Source organism: Gigantopelta aegis, chromosome 9 (assembly GCF_016097555.1).
Source record: "Gigantopelta aegis isolate Gae_Host chromosome 9, Gae_host_genome, whole genome shotgun sequence".
NCBI lineage: Eukaryota > Metazoa > Mollusca > Gastropoda > Neomphalida > Peltospiridae > Gigantopelta > Gigantopelta aegis.
In genome coordinates this window covers 42,772,075-42,789,928 of record NC_054707.1, presented here as the reverse complement: position 1 = coordinate 42,789,928, position 17,854 = coordinate 42,772,075, and the positions used below count along the sequence as shown (strand labels likewise).

Genomic DNA, 17,854 nt, shown 5'->3' with positions numbered 1-17,854 from the left:
TTACATATGATAAACATTACAGTAAAGTACACTCAGTCATTCAGTAATTATTTTTATTTTTTTAATTACCCCCCCCCCACCCACCCCCCACCCCCCCCCCCCCCCCCCCACCCCAAAAAAAAAACAGGCGGCAGCAAAGGGTGGTGTGTTTAGAAACAATAATAGCAATTATAATATTAAATTAATTTAAGTAATACAACTCAAAAATTATCTTTACTGTTACTGTATTATTTTATTCTGTCCTAATACACTCAGATGTCCACTGGTAAACTCGAGACGTTTGGAAGCAGCTATTATCCTGTTCAATTATTTAGACCCAAAGTTTTTAGCAAATGTTACGTTTATTTCCTATTCGATATTTGTTTTCTTTGCATTTACATGAAAACAAACCCAAACCCCGACAGGTTTTATATACAAATCATCATGTAAAATGCACGAAGTTGACTTAATTCCACTTTTTAAAAATCTCTGTGTCGTTTGAATGCACGTTATTTCGCCTATAAATAACTAAGGTCATTTGCATATCAAAACATTGGGATCTGAGGCTACGTGAAGGCCATTATAGCTTGTTTCACTAAATCAAGGTTATTATTGTTTTGCAGTGTGTAACAGCATTGTCTAATCTTTCCGTTAAACATAGATGTAAACAAACAGAACATGTAACCCTTTCTTGTAGGTGCATTATATTTAATCAATTTAGCTAATGTATTATGTATTTTTATTTTATTATATCAATTATATATTAGCATATCATACCTAACCTAACACAACTGAGGTGTAGCACAGTAATAAACACAAATCACCTCACACACCGCAGGAATGCGCTTTCCAAATTTATAAATAAATTTAATGCAGGGCCGGACTCAGAAGACCGGGGGAGGGGGATAAAATGTCAAAGGCCACCAACATCAAATAATAATAAAAATGTTATTTAATTTGCCTCTAAATTGGGAACTCATACGTATATACATTTGTAATGCGAAAAACCAAAGGGCTATTGTTCGGACTCGTATGGGTTCAACCACTTTTTCATCCCGCAGACACAGCCCTGAATGTTCAAAATACGATAGCATTGCTTGGTCAATAACATCATTATTTCGATCTATGACTGCACGTGCTATTGTAGCAATGTGTAAACCACGTAAAATACAAGTTAGGTAGGGTATATAAATTCATTGAAAATGTATTAGTCGACATTCTTGTTATTGTTATTTGAGGAAAAATATGGGTAAATCGAAAAACACTTCAGTTGATGTAAAATCGTGTATTAAGAACGTTTTCGATTATTTTCAAGATGAATATCAGCGCGGTAGACCTAGGTATGCTTCTTATCGAATTGTCGATCGAGTTTCCGCTGCACTTAAAGTTTCGGTTTCAACAGTAAAAATAACTGTGAAAAATCTAAGCTCTACGAATCCAAGCACAGAAATCACTGTTAAAAAACGCGACCGAAAACAGAAAGATGTTATTAGACGACGAGTATACAGATTTTATAGAGAGAGCGAATTACCTACATTACATAAGATTAACGTGGCTTTAAGGAAGGAATGTGGAATCAACATATCCATATCAACTTTACGAAGAACACTCCATGACCTCGATTTTAAATACCAACATGTCTACAACCGGAAAAGTGATTTTTGAGGACGCCAATATATCAGAAAGGAGACTGTCCTATCTCCATGAAATATCCAGTTTACGAGAACAGGGGTATTTAATAGTGTATCAAGATGAGACCTGGGTGAATGTCAACCACACAACATCCCACCACTGGACAGATATCCACCCGGGCACAAGTACCGCCAATCACCTGCCGAAATCAGACGCTGCTGATCGAGTTCCTAAACTCTGTTCGGGGACTGGGAAGGGAAAAAGACTTATTATTTGTCATGCTGGCTGTGATAAATATGGATTGATAGATGGCTGTGAATTGATCTTTGAGGCTAAAAATAATATGCAAGTGGTTTACACCTACCCATTGAGCCTTGCGGAGCACTCACTCAGGGTTTGGAGTCGGTATCTGGATTAAAAATGCCATGCCTCGACTGGGATCCGAACCCAGTACCTACCAGCCTGTAGACCGATGACCTGCCACGACGCCACCTAGGCCGGTTTGTGTCTAAGACTGCCGCCAAGACATTCTGAACTCAATCCGATAGAACTGATCTGGAGTCAAGTCAAAGGGCACATAGCTCGTCATAATGATGGTAAAATGACCACGGTGCGGAGAGAACTTGCACATGCATTGAACTCTGTCACACCTACACACTTCTCTGACGCAGTTAAACATGTAATAAAGATCGAAGAAGATTTTAGAAAACAAAATAGTTTTATAAGAAATAAAATACCCCCTGTGATAGCCCCCCTTAACGAAGATAGTGATGAAGAAATGAGTTCGTCGACTGATTAAGTTATTTCTCCATACCCATCAGGAGTATTACTTTAATGTATGCATGAACTCTTTAACACCAAAAACAATTTATTTCCATATCATTCACTATCAAACAACCTAACAACCTATAAACTAATCGACTAGAAATGCATATAGACTACACATACATACGAGAGAAATGTTTATTTAACGACACACTCAACGCATTTGATATACGTTTATGTGGCGTCAGACAAAACGGTTAAATAGCATTATGACAGTGAGAAAGAAACTCGCTACCGCCACATGGGCCACTGTTTCCAATAAGCAATTTTGATAAGCAATAAGGGACGTTTTATATGCACCATCCCATAGACAGGATAGCACATACCACAGCCTTTATACATCAGTTGTGGTGCACAGGCTGGAACTAGACACAACCCAATGGGTCCACCATGTGGGATCGATCAGTCGACCTACCATGAGCGAACGCTTTACCTCTGAGCTACGTCCCGCTCCATATACAAAAGAAGCCTTAAGTGGGGTTGGGGTTGTGCAGAGGGTCACACCTCCACCAATCGCATGCATACCATATTCTTCTCTCTCTCTCCCTATAACCATATAACCATAGATTAAAATATGTTGAGTGCGTCGTTACATAAATGATCTCTCTCTCTCTCTCTCTCTCTCTCTCTCTCTCTCTCTCTCTCTCTCTCTCTCTCTCTCTCTCTCTCTCTCTCTCTCTCTCTCTGTCTGTCTGTCTCTCCCTTCAGCGCGCGCGCTTGTGTATTCACAATATAATTATAATATTTGATACATATTTTTTTTTCAAACGGAGGTTTTGTCACTTGAACTACCCACCTGAATCCGCGCCTGCTTCATGTTTACAGATATTTTCTTAAATATAGGTCATACTACGATTTGTGCGGATAGGACGATAGAACCGAACATTAGTTTGAAACGCACTATAGAATGATGCTTTTGATATGCAAATGACCTTAGTTATTTATAGGCGAAATAACGTGCATTCAAACGACACAGAGATTTTTAAAAAGTGGAATTAAGTCAACTTCGTGCATTTTATATGATGATTTGTATATAAAACCTGTCGGGGTTTGGGTTTGTTTTCATGTAAATGCAAAGAAAACAAATATCGAATAGGAAATAAACGTAACATTTGCAAAAAACTTTGGGTCTAAATAATTGAACAGGATAATAGTTAAAATCGATCGATGCTAACATGATCTATTACGATGCGTTTATTTATTACCGACGAAACGAACACAAAGCACCAACACACACAGTGTTCGAAATAAGCATTGATCGAAATTATAAAAAACATTCACTTGTCCATCGGACAAGTATACCACAAAAACTACTTGTTCGCCAACATTTCCACTTGTCCATCTACATAGGACAGGAAGTTGATGCAGAAGGAAACGTTAAAGCCCTGGGCTTTTCTTTTTAAACCAATTTGCTTGTTACTCTTCACTTCAGACTGCATGTAATTTCGTGACTCAGGTGACTACAACAAATTGTATAATTTGTTACCGTCGAGATAGTTTCAGCGTAAAAACTAAGTTATAAAAAATTAGTGTTTTTGCTTAGGATTCAATGAAAACCAGTTAAATTGTTCTTGAGCACATTCCGTTCAGAACACGTCACTGGTTTTCAACTTTCACTTTCAGCTGAAGACCTGGAAATAATTGTTTGGTGGTGCCTGTTGAAATGACCTGTCATAAATGAAAATGTGTGTCACTAAATGTTAAAATAATGTTACTGTTGTCCTTTATTAAATATGTATTGTTACATATACTAGTACGTACAAGTTTACATGATGCAGTGAATCTCCTCTAAACAGTACCCAGTGGGCCCAAGTAAGTTCGATCCATGGGATCCCGTTTACATAGGGGATTGAGGTAAAAGTCTTTGTTGTATTCTGTTCACTACTAAATTCTGAAAAAGTAATAAAAAACTGTTAAATAACAACTACATTCAAATGTGGATAAAATGATGCAATTTAGGTGAGGTGAGTGTGCGTTTTCATCATCAAACAATTTGACATTTTGTCGGATTTTTGACATATAGCAAATTTCATTTGAAAATGAAATACAGTCGATATCTTTCCACGAATCAAAGCCGAAAAATATATTTTGCAAAATACACGTTAAAAACTTAACAACTAAAAACTAAAATTCATGATTGTCCGGTCACTGCGGAAAAGGCCTATGAGATGTAAACGATCTCAACTCAAATAACTTTACAGTAACAAAGCTAGTGATAAACATAATGAATAAGGTGTACTTTACTTACTTCAAAATAAACGTTTCCATTTCACTTTGGTTGCTTACTTGACATTTGTCAAAAACGTAACACAACCTGAAGTGAAGGTACCGTAGTGACAACTAACCCAAGGTAATATTCTGCCATAAATGATGACTGCTACCTACGGGACCATGTGGATTCGGAGGTACAATTTACACTAAATAAACACAATGGAACTGATGATTCAGTTTAGAAGGATAGGCCAAAACATTAATTTAAAGGATGCATTGTCATAGAGCCATTCGCAATGCATAGGGTGTCTTCGGGTCTATTAATAGATATGGGAAACTCTTTTTCATGGAAAACGCCAAGGCGTTCTAAGCTTAGTAACAGTTCAAGATATGGACAAGTAAAAATGTTAATTTAAAAAACAAAAACAGTAGGCCTATCATAACTTACTTGGGCCTAATTTGGCACATGGGTTTAGGCTACTGTTTAGAAGAGATTCACAGCATCATGTAAACTTGTACATAGGGCCTACTAGTATATGTAAAAGTGCATGAATAATAAAGGACAACAGTAACATTGTTTTAACATTTAGTGACAGGCGCATTTTCATTTATGACAGGTAATTTTTTGACATTTTAAAATGTTATGGTACAAATTAATCCGATTTAATTAGCTTGTTAGTATTTTATTCTGAAAGAAAATCCAAATTTATCTTGTAGTTTTAACTCACACTAACAATGAAATTTTCCATTACTACAGGGACATATAAACATAAAATTCATATAAAAACAATATTAATTTATTAAATTGTGAACCCATACCATTTGAAATAACTTCTTTTTTTTGAAGTCGAGTATAAATAAAAATATATAAATTTACAAAACTGTATAGGTTAAATCTTTTCTGATACGAGGCGGGACGTAGCCCAGTGGTAAAGCGCTTGCTTGATGTGTGGTCGGTTTGGGATCGATCCCCGTTGGTGGACCCATTAGGTTATTTCTCGTCACAGCCAGTGCACCACGACTGGTATGTGATATCCTGTCTGTGGGATGGTGCATATAAAAGATCACTTGCTACTAATGGAAAAGTGTAGCGGGTTTCTTCTGAGTAAAACATGACCGTATGTTTGAAATCCAATAGCCGATGATTAATAAATCAATGTGCTCTAGTGGTGTCGTTAAACAAACTAACCTTTTTTTTACTTTTCTGATACAGGTTTTAAGATGGAACATCTAAGGTAATCTGAACTACGAAACTGTAATACGAGATCGGGATCGTATCTCTGCACAATGCGGAGTCGAATGGGTATCTGGCAAAAGAGTGGATGATTCCACCAATCTTTATCTTATGCCGTGTCTATAGGAAGACAGCCACTCCCGAGAAAATCCTTTACTGGAGATTTCATCCCTCTTGCATAGCCACAAAGAGGACTGCAACTTGCATACTAATTTACTAAAACGCGCAGTTCTACCTTTTAATTTATATTTAGTCTCTTTGTACTGCATTATCGATTACTTCATAGAAAATACAAGTGAAGCAGCATAAATTGGCTATTTTAGCATTTTTCTTTACTCCTGTATTAAAAATTATATTTAATCTGTATCATTTAATGGTATTTTGTAAAGAACCATTTTTATTTATAATGGATTTCTTTTCTTAAAGGGACATTCCTGAGTTTCCTGCAGTTTTTAAGATGTTATCGACTAACAGACACTTTTTAACGATTGTAATTACATATCAAATATATTTTCCTGCATAACATATTAGTGGCTGTATATTAAACGTGTTTCTGATCGTTCTAATATATGTACTAGCGTAAATTTCATTTTATTTCCGACCTCTTTTTTTTCGTGAAGACAAAATCCAGTTTGGGCCTCTTACAAATGTTAAGACGACCAGAAAGACATTAAATATATAGACACTGATATTCTAAACAAAAAATTATATTTAATATGTAAGTTTAATCGTTGAAATATTTTATTAGTCGGAAACATTTTACAATGCAGCAAACTCAGGAATGTCCCTTTAAAATTTTTGATTCGGGTTGGTATGGGTTTAAAACTTAATCATATGGTTTTTAATATGAATGTTAACTTTATTCATTATGAAGTTACATGGCAATTCATCATTTTCCTTTTGATGCAAAATACTATATACATGGTTATTATTATACATGGTTATAGAAAATTCTAGTTTTGATTTTCGCTGTGCAGTTAAATTGGAGGGCTAGTTGAATTTAAGAAGGGCCAGTAAGATTTTACTTCAACTGGCCCTGCTGGCGACCATGGTTTTCACGTTAATGTTCAACCCTGCTCATCTATAATTGGAATATTACGGCAATTTTCGGAATTCGGAAACAAAAACCGAAACTGATAAAAACTGATTGATAATGGGTGGGGTTTTTTAACAAAGCGAAATCAAGGTACATGTAGGGTATCAGTCCAATGGGTGGAATAAAAAAGGATTGGTTGATCTAATACAAGACCGATTCAGACATCAACAAAACAATTGAATCAGTATTGTGTTTTTGGTTAGTGTGAAGTAGACACCTTTCACGTTCTCCGCCCTCCTTTATTTTTCTGCGCCCCTCTTTATTTTCCAGCACCCTACTATATTTTCCAGCACCTATCTCCGCTATTTCCAAATGCACACTTTTTTCCACACATAAAAAAAACCCACAACGATCAGTCTGCACACTGGACATCAAAGGAAACAAGCCGCATTGTGTACGAAAAAGCAACTGACGAAACATTTACGACAGTTATCGTAACGTAATTTAATAGTATTTTTTCATATATCTTGAAATCTTTATTAAAATAATAATATTAAAACTTTGATCGATTCAGCAAAACCGGAACTGCCAGTGAATATCAGACCGATAACATCTTCGGTTCAATTAAAAGAATGAATGAATGTTTAACGACACCCCAGCACGAAAAATACATCGGCTATTGGGTGTCAAACTATGGTAATGAGGAAAATAAAGTGAATATCAACATCAATATAAAAATTCAAAATTTAAATAAAAACATTTTAAAGAACTGCAAAAATACAAATATTACAGATAGATACTGACTTTTACTTAAAATTTCAATTATATCTAAAAAAAAAAAACGGGATTTGTGCTGTATTGGCCATTCTCAAAGAGAATGTTACACCCCTGCACCACGGTGAGGTTACAGCACGCGCAGGGGCAATTAAAAGACGAGTCTGTTTGTATTTCGTATAAACTTTTTGTAATCAAAATAAGGAGTATGTCTTTCCACAAAGTCTATCAACACACAACAACATGGTAACCACCAAGCTCTCCCACTCCCCACCCCTCACAAATCCCCCCACACCACCACCACCACCACCCCACCCCCACCACCCCACTCCATCCTATTTTTTATATATATTTTTTTGAAGGGTGTGGTGCTGCGCGGCCGCCCTCCTTTAATTTTCACCCAGCGAGAACACTGAGTAGAGACATAAACTGTACAGTTAGCATTACATATATATATATTCGTGATTCGGTTCGGCTAGCGATGAATACGAATGCAAATACGATATCGATAGCTCTTCGGTGCACAGTATATTCAAGTATATTGTCATAACCCTAGGCACATAATTTGTGGTAACCTGTAACCAGGTAATATGTTTATACTGATGCAAGTTTTTCACAGATTAGCCGACACTTCCCAACACAAATTTATAAAGTTTGGTTTATTGATTTTTCTCGAGACTTCGAACGTCAGTTAGGAATATTAAAAAAAAAGATGGCATAGTGCAGACATATAAACAAATTCAAAACCTGTAAATAAATTGTGAACAAACTACAAGAGTATTACACATTTTTATTTCCTAATAAGTGTGTAGTGTAAAAGATCAAATGTATAAATGTTATTACTTTAGTTTTTGTAGTTTTAGTGTAATAAGGTTTTGTGGAGTACGAAGTATCATGCTCCACTTTCTTGACTTGAAGTAACCTTGGTAACCTGAACAGTGATAGAAATAAGCAAAATGTTTTACTACTCCACCGGACAAATACATCTAGAAATCTATTTGTTTCTTTTATTCAAGTACCAGGATGATGTTTGTGATTGCTCAAAATGAAACTGCACTAACATTTTTACTGAAGCACATTTTGCTTGTCCGAAAAGATTTTCACTTTTCGGGAAAAACAGACTAGTGCTTATTTCAAACACTGCTGAATGAAAACTATAAAAATAAACAAATCTATAAGGGTACCATCAACTTGCTTTTATGGTGTATCCCTCCCCGAATCTTCCTGGCCCCCTGTCGAACATCATCTTGGAGGGGTCCATGCTCTCATCCTCCAGCTCCTCTGCAAAGCCTCCTTTGCTGCTCATAGACGGGGCCTGAAAAAACCCATTACACTTTACAATGCAACCTCTGCAATTGCCCACGGATGGTAGGCTTGTGGAATTATCGTTGAAAGTAAAATTCGATTCGATTAAAGATTCGCAATCTGTACTAAAATCAACTCAAAAGGATTTGGCAACAAATTATGGCATTAGCATTTCCACTGTGTCGGACATATTAATGAAAAAGATTGTTTATCTGCAAGAATATGAAAATAACTCTAGCGCCAACAAAACGCGATTCTGTACAGGCTGCAAATATGACGAACTGAATGAACTGACATGGAAATGGTTTCAATATGCACGAGCAAAGAATATTCCCATATCCGGACCGATCATTCAAGAAAAAGCTTTGAAATGTTCATCTGATCTGCTGATTCAGGATCGTAAGGCTTCTAACGGATGGTTAGAAAGGTGGAAGTCACGCTTTTCTGTTCGACATTTCAAGATCAGCGGTGAAAGTGCCGGTTTAGATAACTTGCAACGTAATTGACGATTACATAGACTGTCATTTTGCAACCTTAATTGTGGTAAAAACTGAATTACATTAAAATCTGTTTGTTGTTTTTATTTATGTTTTAATGTCAGTTAATAAATAAGAAATATACATAACAAAATTGGGATATAGCGACATTATTATGAGTCGTCGCTTCGACAGTCACATTCATTCGGCAATTCTCGGACATGTTCGTTCGCAGTTACAAATTCGATGTCAAGGGAAATAACTTTATAGTCTAAAACATGACTCTCTAAACACCAGATTCTCTCCAAACCGGATAAATATTAGGTCCCTAGCATGATCCGGTTTAGACAGTTTTCACTGTAGTATATATCTTGGGTGTCAAATAATATTTACACCGCCTTTATAGAAACAAAACTACTTTTATCAGCCAGCGATATTTATTAAAATAATTATGTTAAAACTAGTCGATTCACCAAAATGAATGCCTGTGAATGACAGACTGACATTACCTCCGGTTCAGTTACATAAAATACATCTTACCAATCTTTTTTGTACCAGATACTGAGGGGCTAAATAAGGGGTAGGCTATCCATAGTCAACTAACACGCAACGATATACGGTAACCAAGCTTTCAAATTTCTTTTGTGGATTTTTTTTCTGATTTACTTGGAAGAACGAGAGAGGATTGGGGGGAGGAAGGGGAGTGTCGGAGTCGCTCAGCCGCCCACCTTTAATTTTCACCCAACGAGAACACTGCCGGATTTCAACAGAATGCTGACATAATAAACATATAATAATAATAATAATAATAATAAAAAAAAAAAAAAAATAATAATAATAATAATAATAATAATAATAATAATAATAAAATAAAAGAAATAATATAATAATTTTAATTTAAAAATAAAATAAAACATGATTAGCTGGATTGAAGGCAAACACTTAACTGTTTTCAACCCACTACCCCACTTATTTTTGCTGAATTTGTGTAAATACTGATGCTGAAAATGTAATCGTCTCAGAAAAATCCTGGGGAAAGGCCTGTTCACGGGCAGTTCCGGTTTTGCTGAACCAATCAAAGTTTTAATATCATTATTTTAATAAAGATTTCAAGATATACGAAAAACCATAAAGATGTTTGTAAAGTGATCCCCATTTTTTATTATTTCCATCTTCATCGAATGAATTGACCGCTGTAAAAAAATATTATTGCCAGCTGATAAAAAGTCGTTTCGTTTTTGTAAAGGTGGTGTATATATTATTTGGCACCCAAGATAAATGATTTTAATGATAAACACTACCACTTCCGTGGTTTTTATAAGCGGTGATATCCCCCCAAAATGAAAAATTTGCAACATTTTATAAAGAACTGCTGAATAAACAGAATGACAGAAATGACAAAGCAAAAATCATCAACTGGTTACAACCAATTATATCTGCAATTGAGGACAAAATATCAGACGATAGTTAGTGGAAACAAAAGAAAGAATGACTGTTCTGATCACGTGACAAATCTGGCGCCAAATAAGTGGGAGGTTTCAATCGGAGATTGCCGAATCTGTAAAAAAAATAATTAATGTTTTCATTGCTCAAATAAAATATAACTTTTATTGTGTGTATTAAACATACAAATGGAAACGGGTATGGGACAAAATAGAGGCTGTTAAAAATACTGTTAAATTATGTTACAGTAATTGTCGTAAATGTTTTGTCAATTGCTTTACCATAAACAACGTGGGTTGTTTCCTTTGATGTCCAGTGTGCAGACTGATCGTTGTGTTTTTTTGTGTGTGGAAAAAGTGTGCATTAACTGGGTCATGTTGTTAAAAATATGATAACTTGGCTCCAGATTAAGCTAGGAAGGTCATTGAACTATTAGTTTAAAGCTTTTTAGAAGACGAACAAATTCCAATGACATCAAAAGCTCTAAAAAAAATAATACATATTTTCAGATTGACCTTGACCTCCCTGAAATGAGTAATCGCAGATTTTTTCAAAAAGTTCATAAAACAGATACATATGTGTAGAAAAGTCCCTATGAAGCTCAGGATATGCACTTAAAGGGTTTCTGAGATAGAGCCAGTTATGTACACATGGATGCTCTGCACTTAACTGAAACACAGTGAGTGCTTCACACAACAGCTTGTTTAGCCAATTGTTAATAGTTCAAGTAAGCTGTAGGCCACCCTGAAAACACTGTTTCCAGTATTCATTTCAACTTTCATGTATTTTCATGCTTATATCCAATGTTATGTTACATACACAATCTTGGAGTCTTTGCTTTCTTAAAACTAGTAAAACAATAATGACTAATTTAAGATAATTTAATATTTCTGCTAACCAAACCACACTTTGCAATCTGTAGTGGAGGGACACAAGTTATATTTTAAACCGGATTTATATAACACATAAGTTTTATTTATAAGAGATTAAACTAGCCGACAACTTGATAATATGGCTATAAACTCAGGATGGTTCCTTTATTATAAACTCAAGAGGGTTTATTATGCGTAGTCAAACGGTACTTCGTTTGAATGTTGGAAGCAAACATATTAAGTATCATGCCTTGGACGACAGACAATCAACAAAAGTAAACGTGCCAAACCTGAATTTAAGCCAAAATAATTAGTCTGAGATTATATGATAGATAGATTATTACCCTCGTGTTTTTCGGTATCGTCAATATCATTTATTAGGAATAAACATAATGTATTATGCTCTGCAGAGGCTCGCATAATATAATTTCTATTCATATTCATAACATATGATATTGACGATATCGAAATACAATCTGGTAATAAACTCTGTATATTTTTTAAAACTTCGTAAGAACCAGCTATTTCAAATGAACTTATATGTGTCTCATATAAATGATAGTGAAAAGTGAATACAAGAAGAAAAGTAAATAAATAAATAAATATATATAATAATAAAAATAAAAAAATACATGTATATTTAAAACTTCGTAAATACCAGATATTTCAAATGAAATTGTACCTGTATGTGTCTTATAAAATATAGTGAAGAGTAAATGAAAGAAAGAAAGAAAGAAAGAAAGAAAGAAAGAAAAAAAATAAAGAAATAATAAGATAAGATAAAAAAAAAAAAAAAAAATTAACTTCATAAATACCATATATTTCAAATGAAGTTGTATGTGTCTGATATAAATGACAGTGATTAGTAAATAAAACAAATAAATAAATAAATAATAGCAGGGTTGAAAATTAGCATGAAAACCATGGTCGACAGCAGGGCCGGTTGAAGAAAAATCTTACTGGCCCTTCTCAAATTCAACTAGCCCTCCAATTTAACAGCACAGCGAAAATCAAAACTATCATTTTCTTTGTTGAATAATAACCATGTTTGCGCCAAAAGGAAAATGATGAATTGGCATGTAACTTCATAATGAATAAAGTTAAAATTCATATTAAAAAAAATAGTATTAAGTTTTAAACCCATATCAACCCAAATAACATTTTTGAAAAAAGAAATCCATTATAAATAAAAATGTTTCTTTACAAATTACCATTAAATAATACAGATTATATATAATTTTTAATACAGGTGTAAAGAAAAATGCTAGAACAGCCAATTTATGCACTTTCATTGCATTGTCTCTGAAGTAATCGATAATACTGGTATAATAGATCAAACACTCAGAATAGTTCTTGACAGTTTTGCTCAAAAGTTACTTAGAAATGTCTACAAATATTTTGTTTTTGAGAGGGATAGGGGTAAACCATCATCAGAGACAGTCCCTCACATATTGCAACAGCAATGAAATTGACACATGTCGATTTTGTTTTATAGTCTGTTCCAATAAAGAGCACAAATCACCTGTTTACTGACATCTTTCTTTTAATTTCAAGAGTAAACACCGCCTTGTACATCAATAAGAACCCAAACAAGTAAATACTAAATTAGGTAGAGTATTATTAAATATATATTTACAAAATATTTACTTGTCAGTTTAATATGAAAGACAAAATCGACGAAAATCAGTTTTATTCTATTTCCGACAGTACTATAGTAAACGAATAAAACATTAATTAAAGGTAAACTAAACAATTATGTACAGAATAAAACACATTAGTGAAAGGTGTATGTTATGGTATTTACATGGACCTCGCACATTTCACTCACTGTTACATAATAATAATACCAAATATTAACAGGGATCTCACGACTGGTATTGAGAAGCGGTGTCATCAAGAATTCAGCATAACAATGTTTGCTTATTTTAATAATCACAGTTACTAATTTTAACGGCAACATGTATGAAAGAAAAGTCTGAAAAATCTGTAGTGTGTTATTTTAACTTTGTAAAGTCTTTGAACCAAAGTAATAAAAACGGACCGAAATTGCGTGTCAGTTTCAATACACATGCTAGTTCAGGGCCAAAGACAAGTAGGCTAGGGCCGTGTTCAGCTAGACCGAACAAAACAAAAACATCCGCTAAACTGGTTTATGCGCTTCACGTTAACTCCAATGTCCACATCGGGAACCAATCAAATAGTTCGCGAACGTTAGGAAAACGTTCGTTGGCTGTTCTCAGTGTGCATATAGCCTATGGGTCACGCTTGACAGTCAGCCGAGACTGTTGCACGTGTGGAAAGACATCGTTGCGGACATTAAACAATACAATTATACGCAAGTAAATCTTGATGTAAATCTGTGAGAAAAAAAACCCACCACCACCAAATAGTTGTTCGCATTGCTGTTTCCTTTGTTTATTTGCGTTGTCTTTGTTAATTTCGCACTCATGCATTTCGCAATCGCGGGAAAGGAACATGCAGTATTTATACAAATTGCGGTTAAACGTACACGGAATACAATTAGTTAAATATAATCATGATATTAGTTAGATAAAATATTATATAAATTTGTTGACTGTGAGGTGACATCTCAAAAGTTAGCTAGATTTTAAAAAGACCGTAAATTTGAATTCATATCTTTTCAATCAAAACCTTTTGACGTAAATGGATAGTTGTCATAACGTGATGTCAGCATTCTTAGCAAGGGGTCCAACCTAAACTGTATGACATGTGCTTGAACTTCGTATACCACTACCAAAATGGCGGATAAAGTTCGCTTCGATACACGACGATGAGTACATTTTGACTTACAGCTGCATGCTGAATGCCTTTCTGATTAAAATAATATTGCGATACGGCTCTAGAATGAATGCTCTATCCATCTGTTTACATAATTCTCGATTTTGTTCAACCAAAAAAAAGCTATTGAAGAAAAACCTCGTTGTTTTGAAGGTCAAAACAAACATGATCAAAATATTTGGTGTTATTTTAATGAAACAAGTTATATTTATATACTTTGAAAGTGTCATGATGAAAGCTTGTACACCATGGGAGCTAAATTATGCAAATATGTTTTGGAAAGTCATTTTATAATTGTTCATCCAAGACATTTCTTATAGTTTAGGCACATCTTCGTCTGCTCCCCCTGGTTTAAGCCAAGATTTCGTTTACTTCAAAAAATTATATTTGAATTTGTACCCCTAAAATATCGTGATTATATTTTTCAACTGAAGGTGTGTGTGTGGGTATTTTTTTTAGTAATGGGGAGATACAAAAAGAGGCCAGTTAAGCCTTTACCAATAACGAAAGAGGAAAGTTGTTTCCCGTCTTGACACCTAGAAGATCCAGTTCTGGCAAAAGGCTGTGTAATCGTCGTACCTCAGACTTTACAAATTGCACGAATAAATGTTTCCTCAATCCATTTAAGAAAGCATCTTCCATATCAACACCTATAGATGTAAATCCTACATCCAATAAGAAATTTCCAACACCACCACAGCAGAGATCATCACAGAAAAAAGGAGAAAAGCGATTTAGGAAGACGTTGTCATTCGCACCTCAGAGTGTAAATGACAGTGATGATAATCATACATTTCAAGTGTTAGATAAACCGTCCCTTGACGCAGACATGTATACTGATGATATAACAGAAACAATGTCACTCTTCAGAAGCAGTGTTAAAAATAGCTTTTTTTCCGACAAAAAAAAACCCCAAAGAAAACAAAACATTTCATATGTATTATTTAAAGATACGCTAAAATGGCACTGTCACGGTAATTCATCCTGCGTGAGGTATTCTGACGCCAATAAGGACTTGTTTTGGACAGGAATTCTTTTGGAGGTCAGTTTATCAGATTCATGAAAGGGTTTTTGTCGCCGGGATATATCCTGGACCACCTCAAGGAGTTCAACCTGCCAACTACAAGGTGGATGAAGGAAAGATACTTCCTTCATTATGACTTGGAATCAAGAACAAATGTTCATGTGTTCAGATGTTACATGCAATTAAATTGTACACATAAACTAAGTTTCAACTATTCAAATGCGTTCTTATTTCTAAAATAAAACCTAAAAAAAACCCACCCAAGTATTGTTCGAGACCTGTGAATGCTTATATATAATTGATTTATGATTTGATTACATGTACATTTATATTCAAAGGCAGCCTGAATAGTCTATTTATCCTGAAACTGCTCGTGTTACATTACTGATACTATGTGATACCACTGGCAGCAGTAATGAAACATTTAGCTTATCACACTCCAGATCTAGCGTCCAATGGAAATACCTAGTAATTCACATTTTGCAAAAACAATTAGTTACGGTCAAAATGGGACTTACTAGGTTTGTTCCAAAGTAAATTCATTACATTCATTTGAAAAATGTTCACCAGTGCTTCCGTGTTACAGAGGGAAAATATAGCAAGTCCACCACCTTGACAGACATCCAAAGGTAAAACCCAATAAGAGCACTTGCTAGCTTTTTCCATTGTGCATTCCACGGGCATCTTGTGAGTTGCTAGGTTTTTAGATATTGCCTCTGCCTATATAAAATGTGTCGTCTTGTGTGGGTCCAAGAAGGTTCTATTCTGGGTTGATAACTGCGCGGGACAGAACAAAACCTGGACACTTTTTACAGTTCTTGTGTCATGCGTAAATTCTGAATGGGGCCCAGACATGATAAAAATCAAATATCTTGTAAAGGGTCATACATACATGGCTGCTGATAATGTGCACGGTAGTATTGGGATGAAAATGCGGAAGGCACATGAGATCCACACCTTTGATGATTTCGTTGATCTGGTTGACAAATCTGCCAAAAATATTAAGCCAGTAGTTTTACAGGTCACTGATTTCTATGATTTCCAGGCAGGAAATAAATCTCAGAATTCCAAATCGGTCACAATGCCTCTCCTGGGCAATATTGTTGAGGTTGAATTTAGGAAGTCCTCTACATCCTTGTATTTCAAAGAATCCAACCAAGGAAGTCGCATTTCTGAAGCAGAATTTTGTTGCTGAAATGCCAAGCAAACACATCACCCCTCGAGGTATTCCTGCCGCGGGTATCGTCAACTTGTTGCAGTCAGGTGTACTTCCAGCAAAGAAGACATTTTGGCATGAGACTGCTCCGAACTGTGACTTACTATGTTTTACATTTGCATGAATGCCAAGGTAAAACATAGTAAATCACACTAAATCATTTTATGTAAAATATTTTGGACTGCCTCTAAAAGGTATTTCAGAACAATTGATAAATAGTGTTTTCAACCATTAAACTCCTCGAAAGTATCTCAGTGAATCTTTATGTAAGGGTTAGTCACATATACCCATTTTTCTCTAAAGTGAGAAAATGTGACTTACTAGGTATTTCCAATGGACGCTAGAGATGACAAACATCCTAATTCCTAATTTTTCTCTGTTCAGCTTGAAAAAATTAAAAACAAAATTTAGTAGAATGGCAACAGAAATGTAATGCAAATCCCCTCATTTATGAAATAAGTTTCTCAGTTCATGAAGGTTGACCATCTTACTTATGTCACTCACGTTAGTCAATTTTTAAAATGTCACCTAAGACTAAATCCCATGTCTTAACTAACGAGAGTGAAATAAATACAATTAATCAACCGTCACTCTTGCGGAACTTTTATGTACACAATACAACTTACGTCATATTGTCATTAAATTTTGTCTAAACACATCTGAAAACCCCCAGATGTAGGTCAAGGGTCAGTCAAGGTCACAGTAACCTATTCGAGATACACGGCATGCATCCGTATACTCGGATTGCTGTGTTAGGTGTACAGTGGGGGACTAACAACAAACTAATACTACATTGCATTATAATGTTGATTTATTAAACAATATATAAAAACTAGATCATTCATTCCAATGAATCTGGAAACGCGGTGTCCTTGGAGATGATTCCTAGTTAACAACACTCGTCCACAGTCAGTGCCTGGTCTGCCGTGATGGACAACCACATGTCTGCGGACGGCAGACCTTCCACAGTATAGTTGGCCGCAGTCTTCACAAACTGTTCTGAAAAACAAAATTTGGAACATACGATT

At 35.1% G+C, this 17,854-nt stretch overlaps 1 protein-coding gene across 1 annotated transcript in view; it reads right to left on the bottom strand.

Moving 5' to 3' along the window:
* The window catches only part of LOC121381587 (catenin beta-like), a 60,531-nt gene extending 43,074 nt beyond the window's left edge, over positions 1 to 17,457 (bottom strand). Inside the window, 5 exon segments of the mRNA XM_041510921.1 lie at positions 8,876 to 8,888; positions 8,890 to 9,010; positions 9,936 to 9,971; positions 16,630 to 16,782; positions 17,453 to 17,457. Of these exon segments, the coding sequence (XP_041366855.1) occupies positions 8,876 to 8,888; positions 8,890 to 9,010; positions 9,936 to 9,971; positions 16,630 to 16,782; positions 17,453 to 17,457 (328 nt within the window).
* Between the last annotated feature and the right edge of the window lie 397 nt (positions 17,458 to 17,854).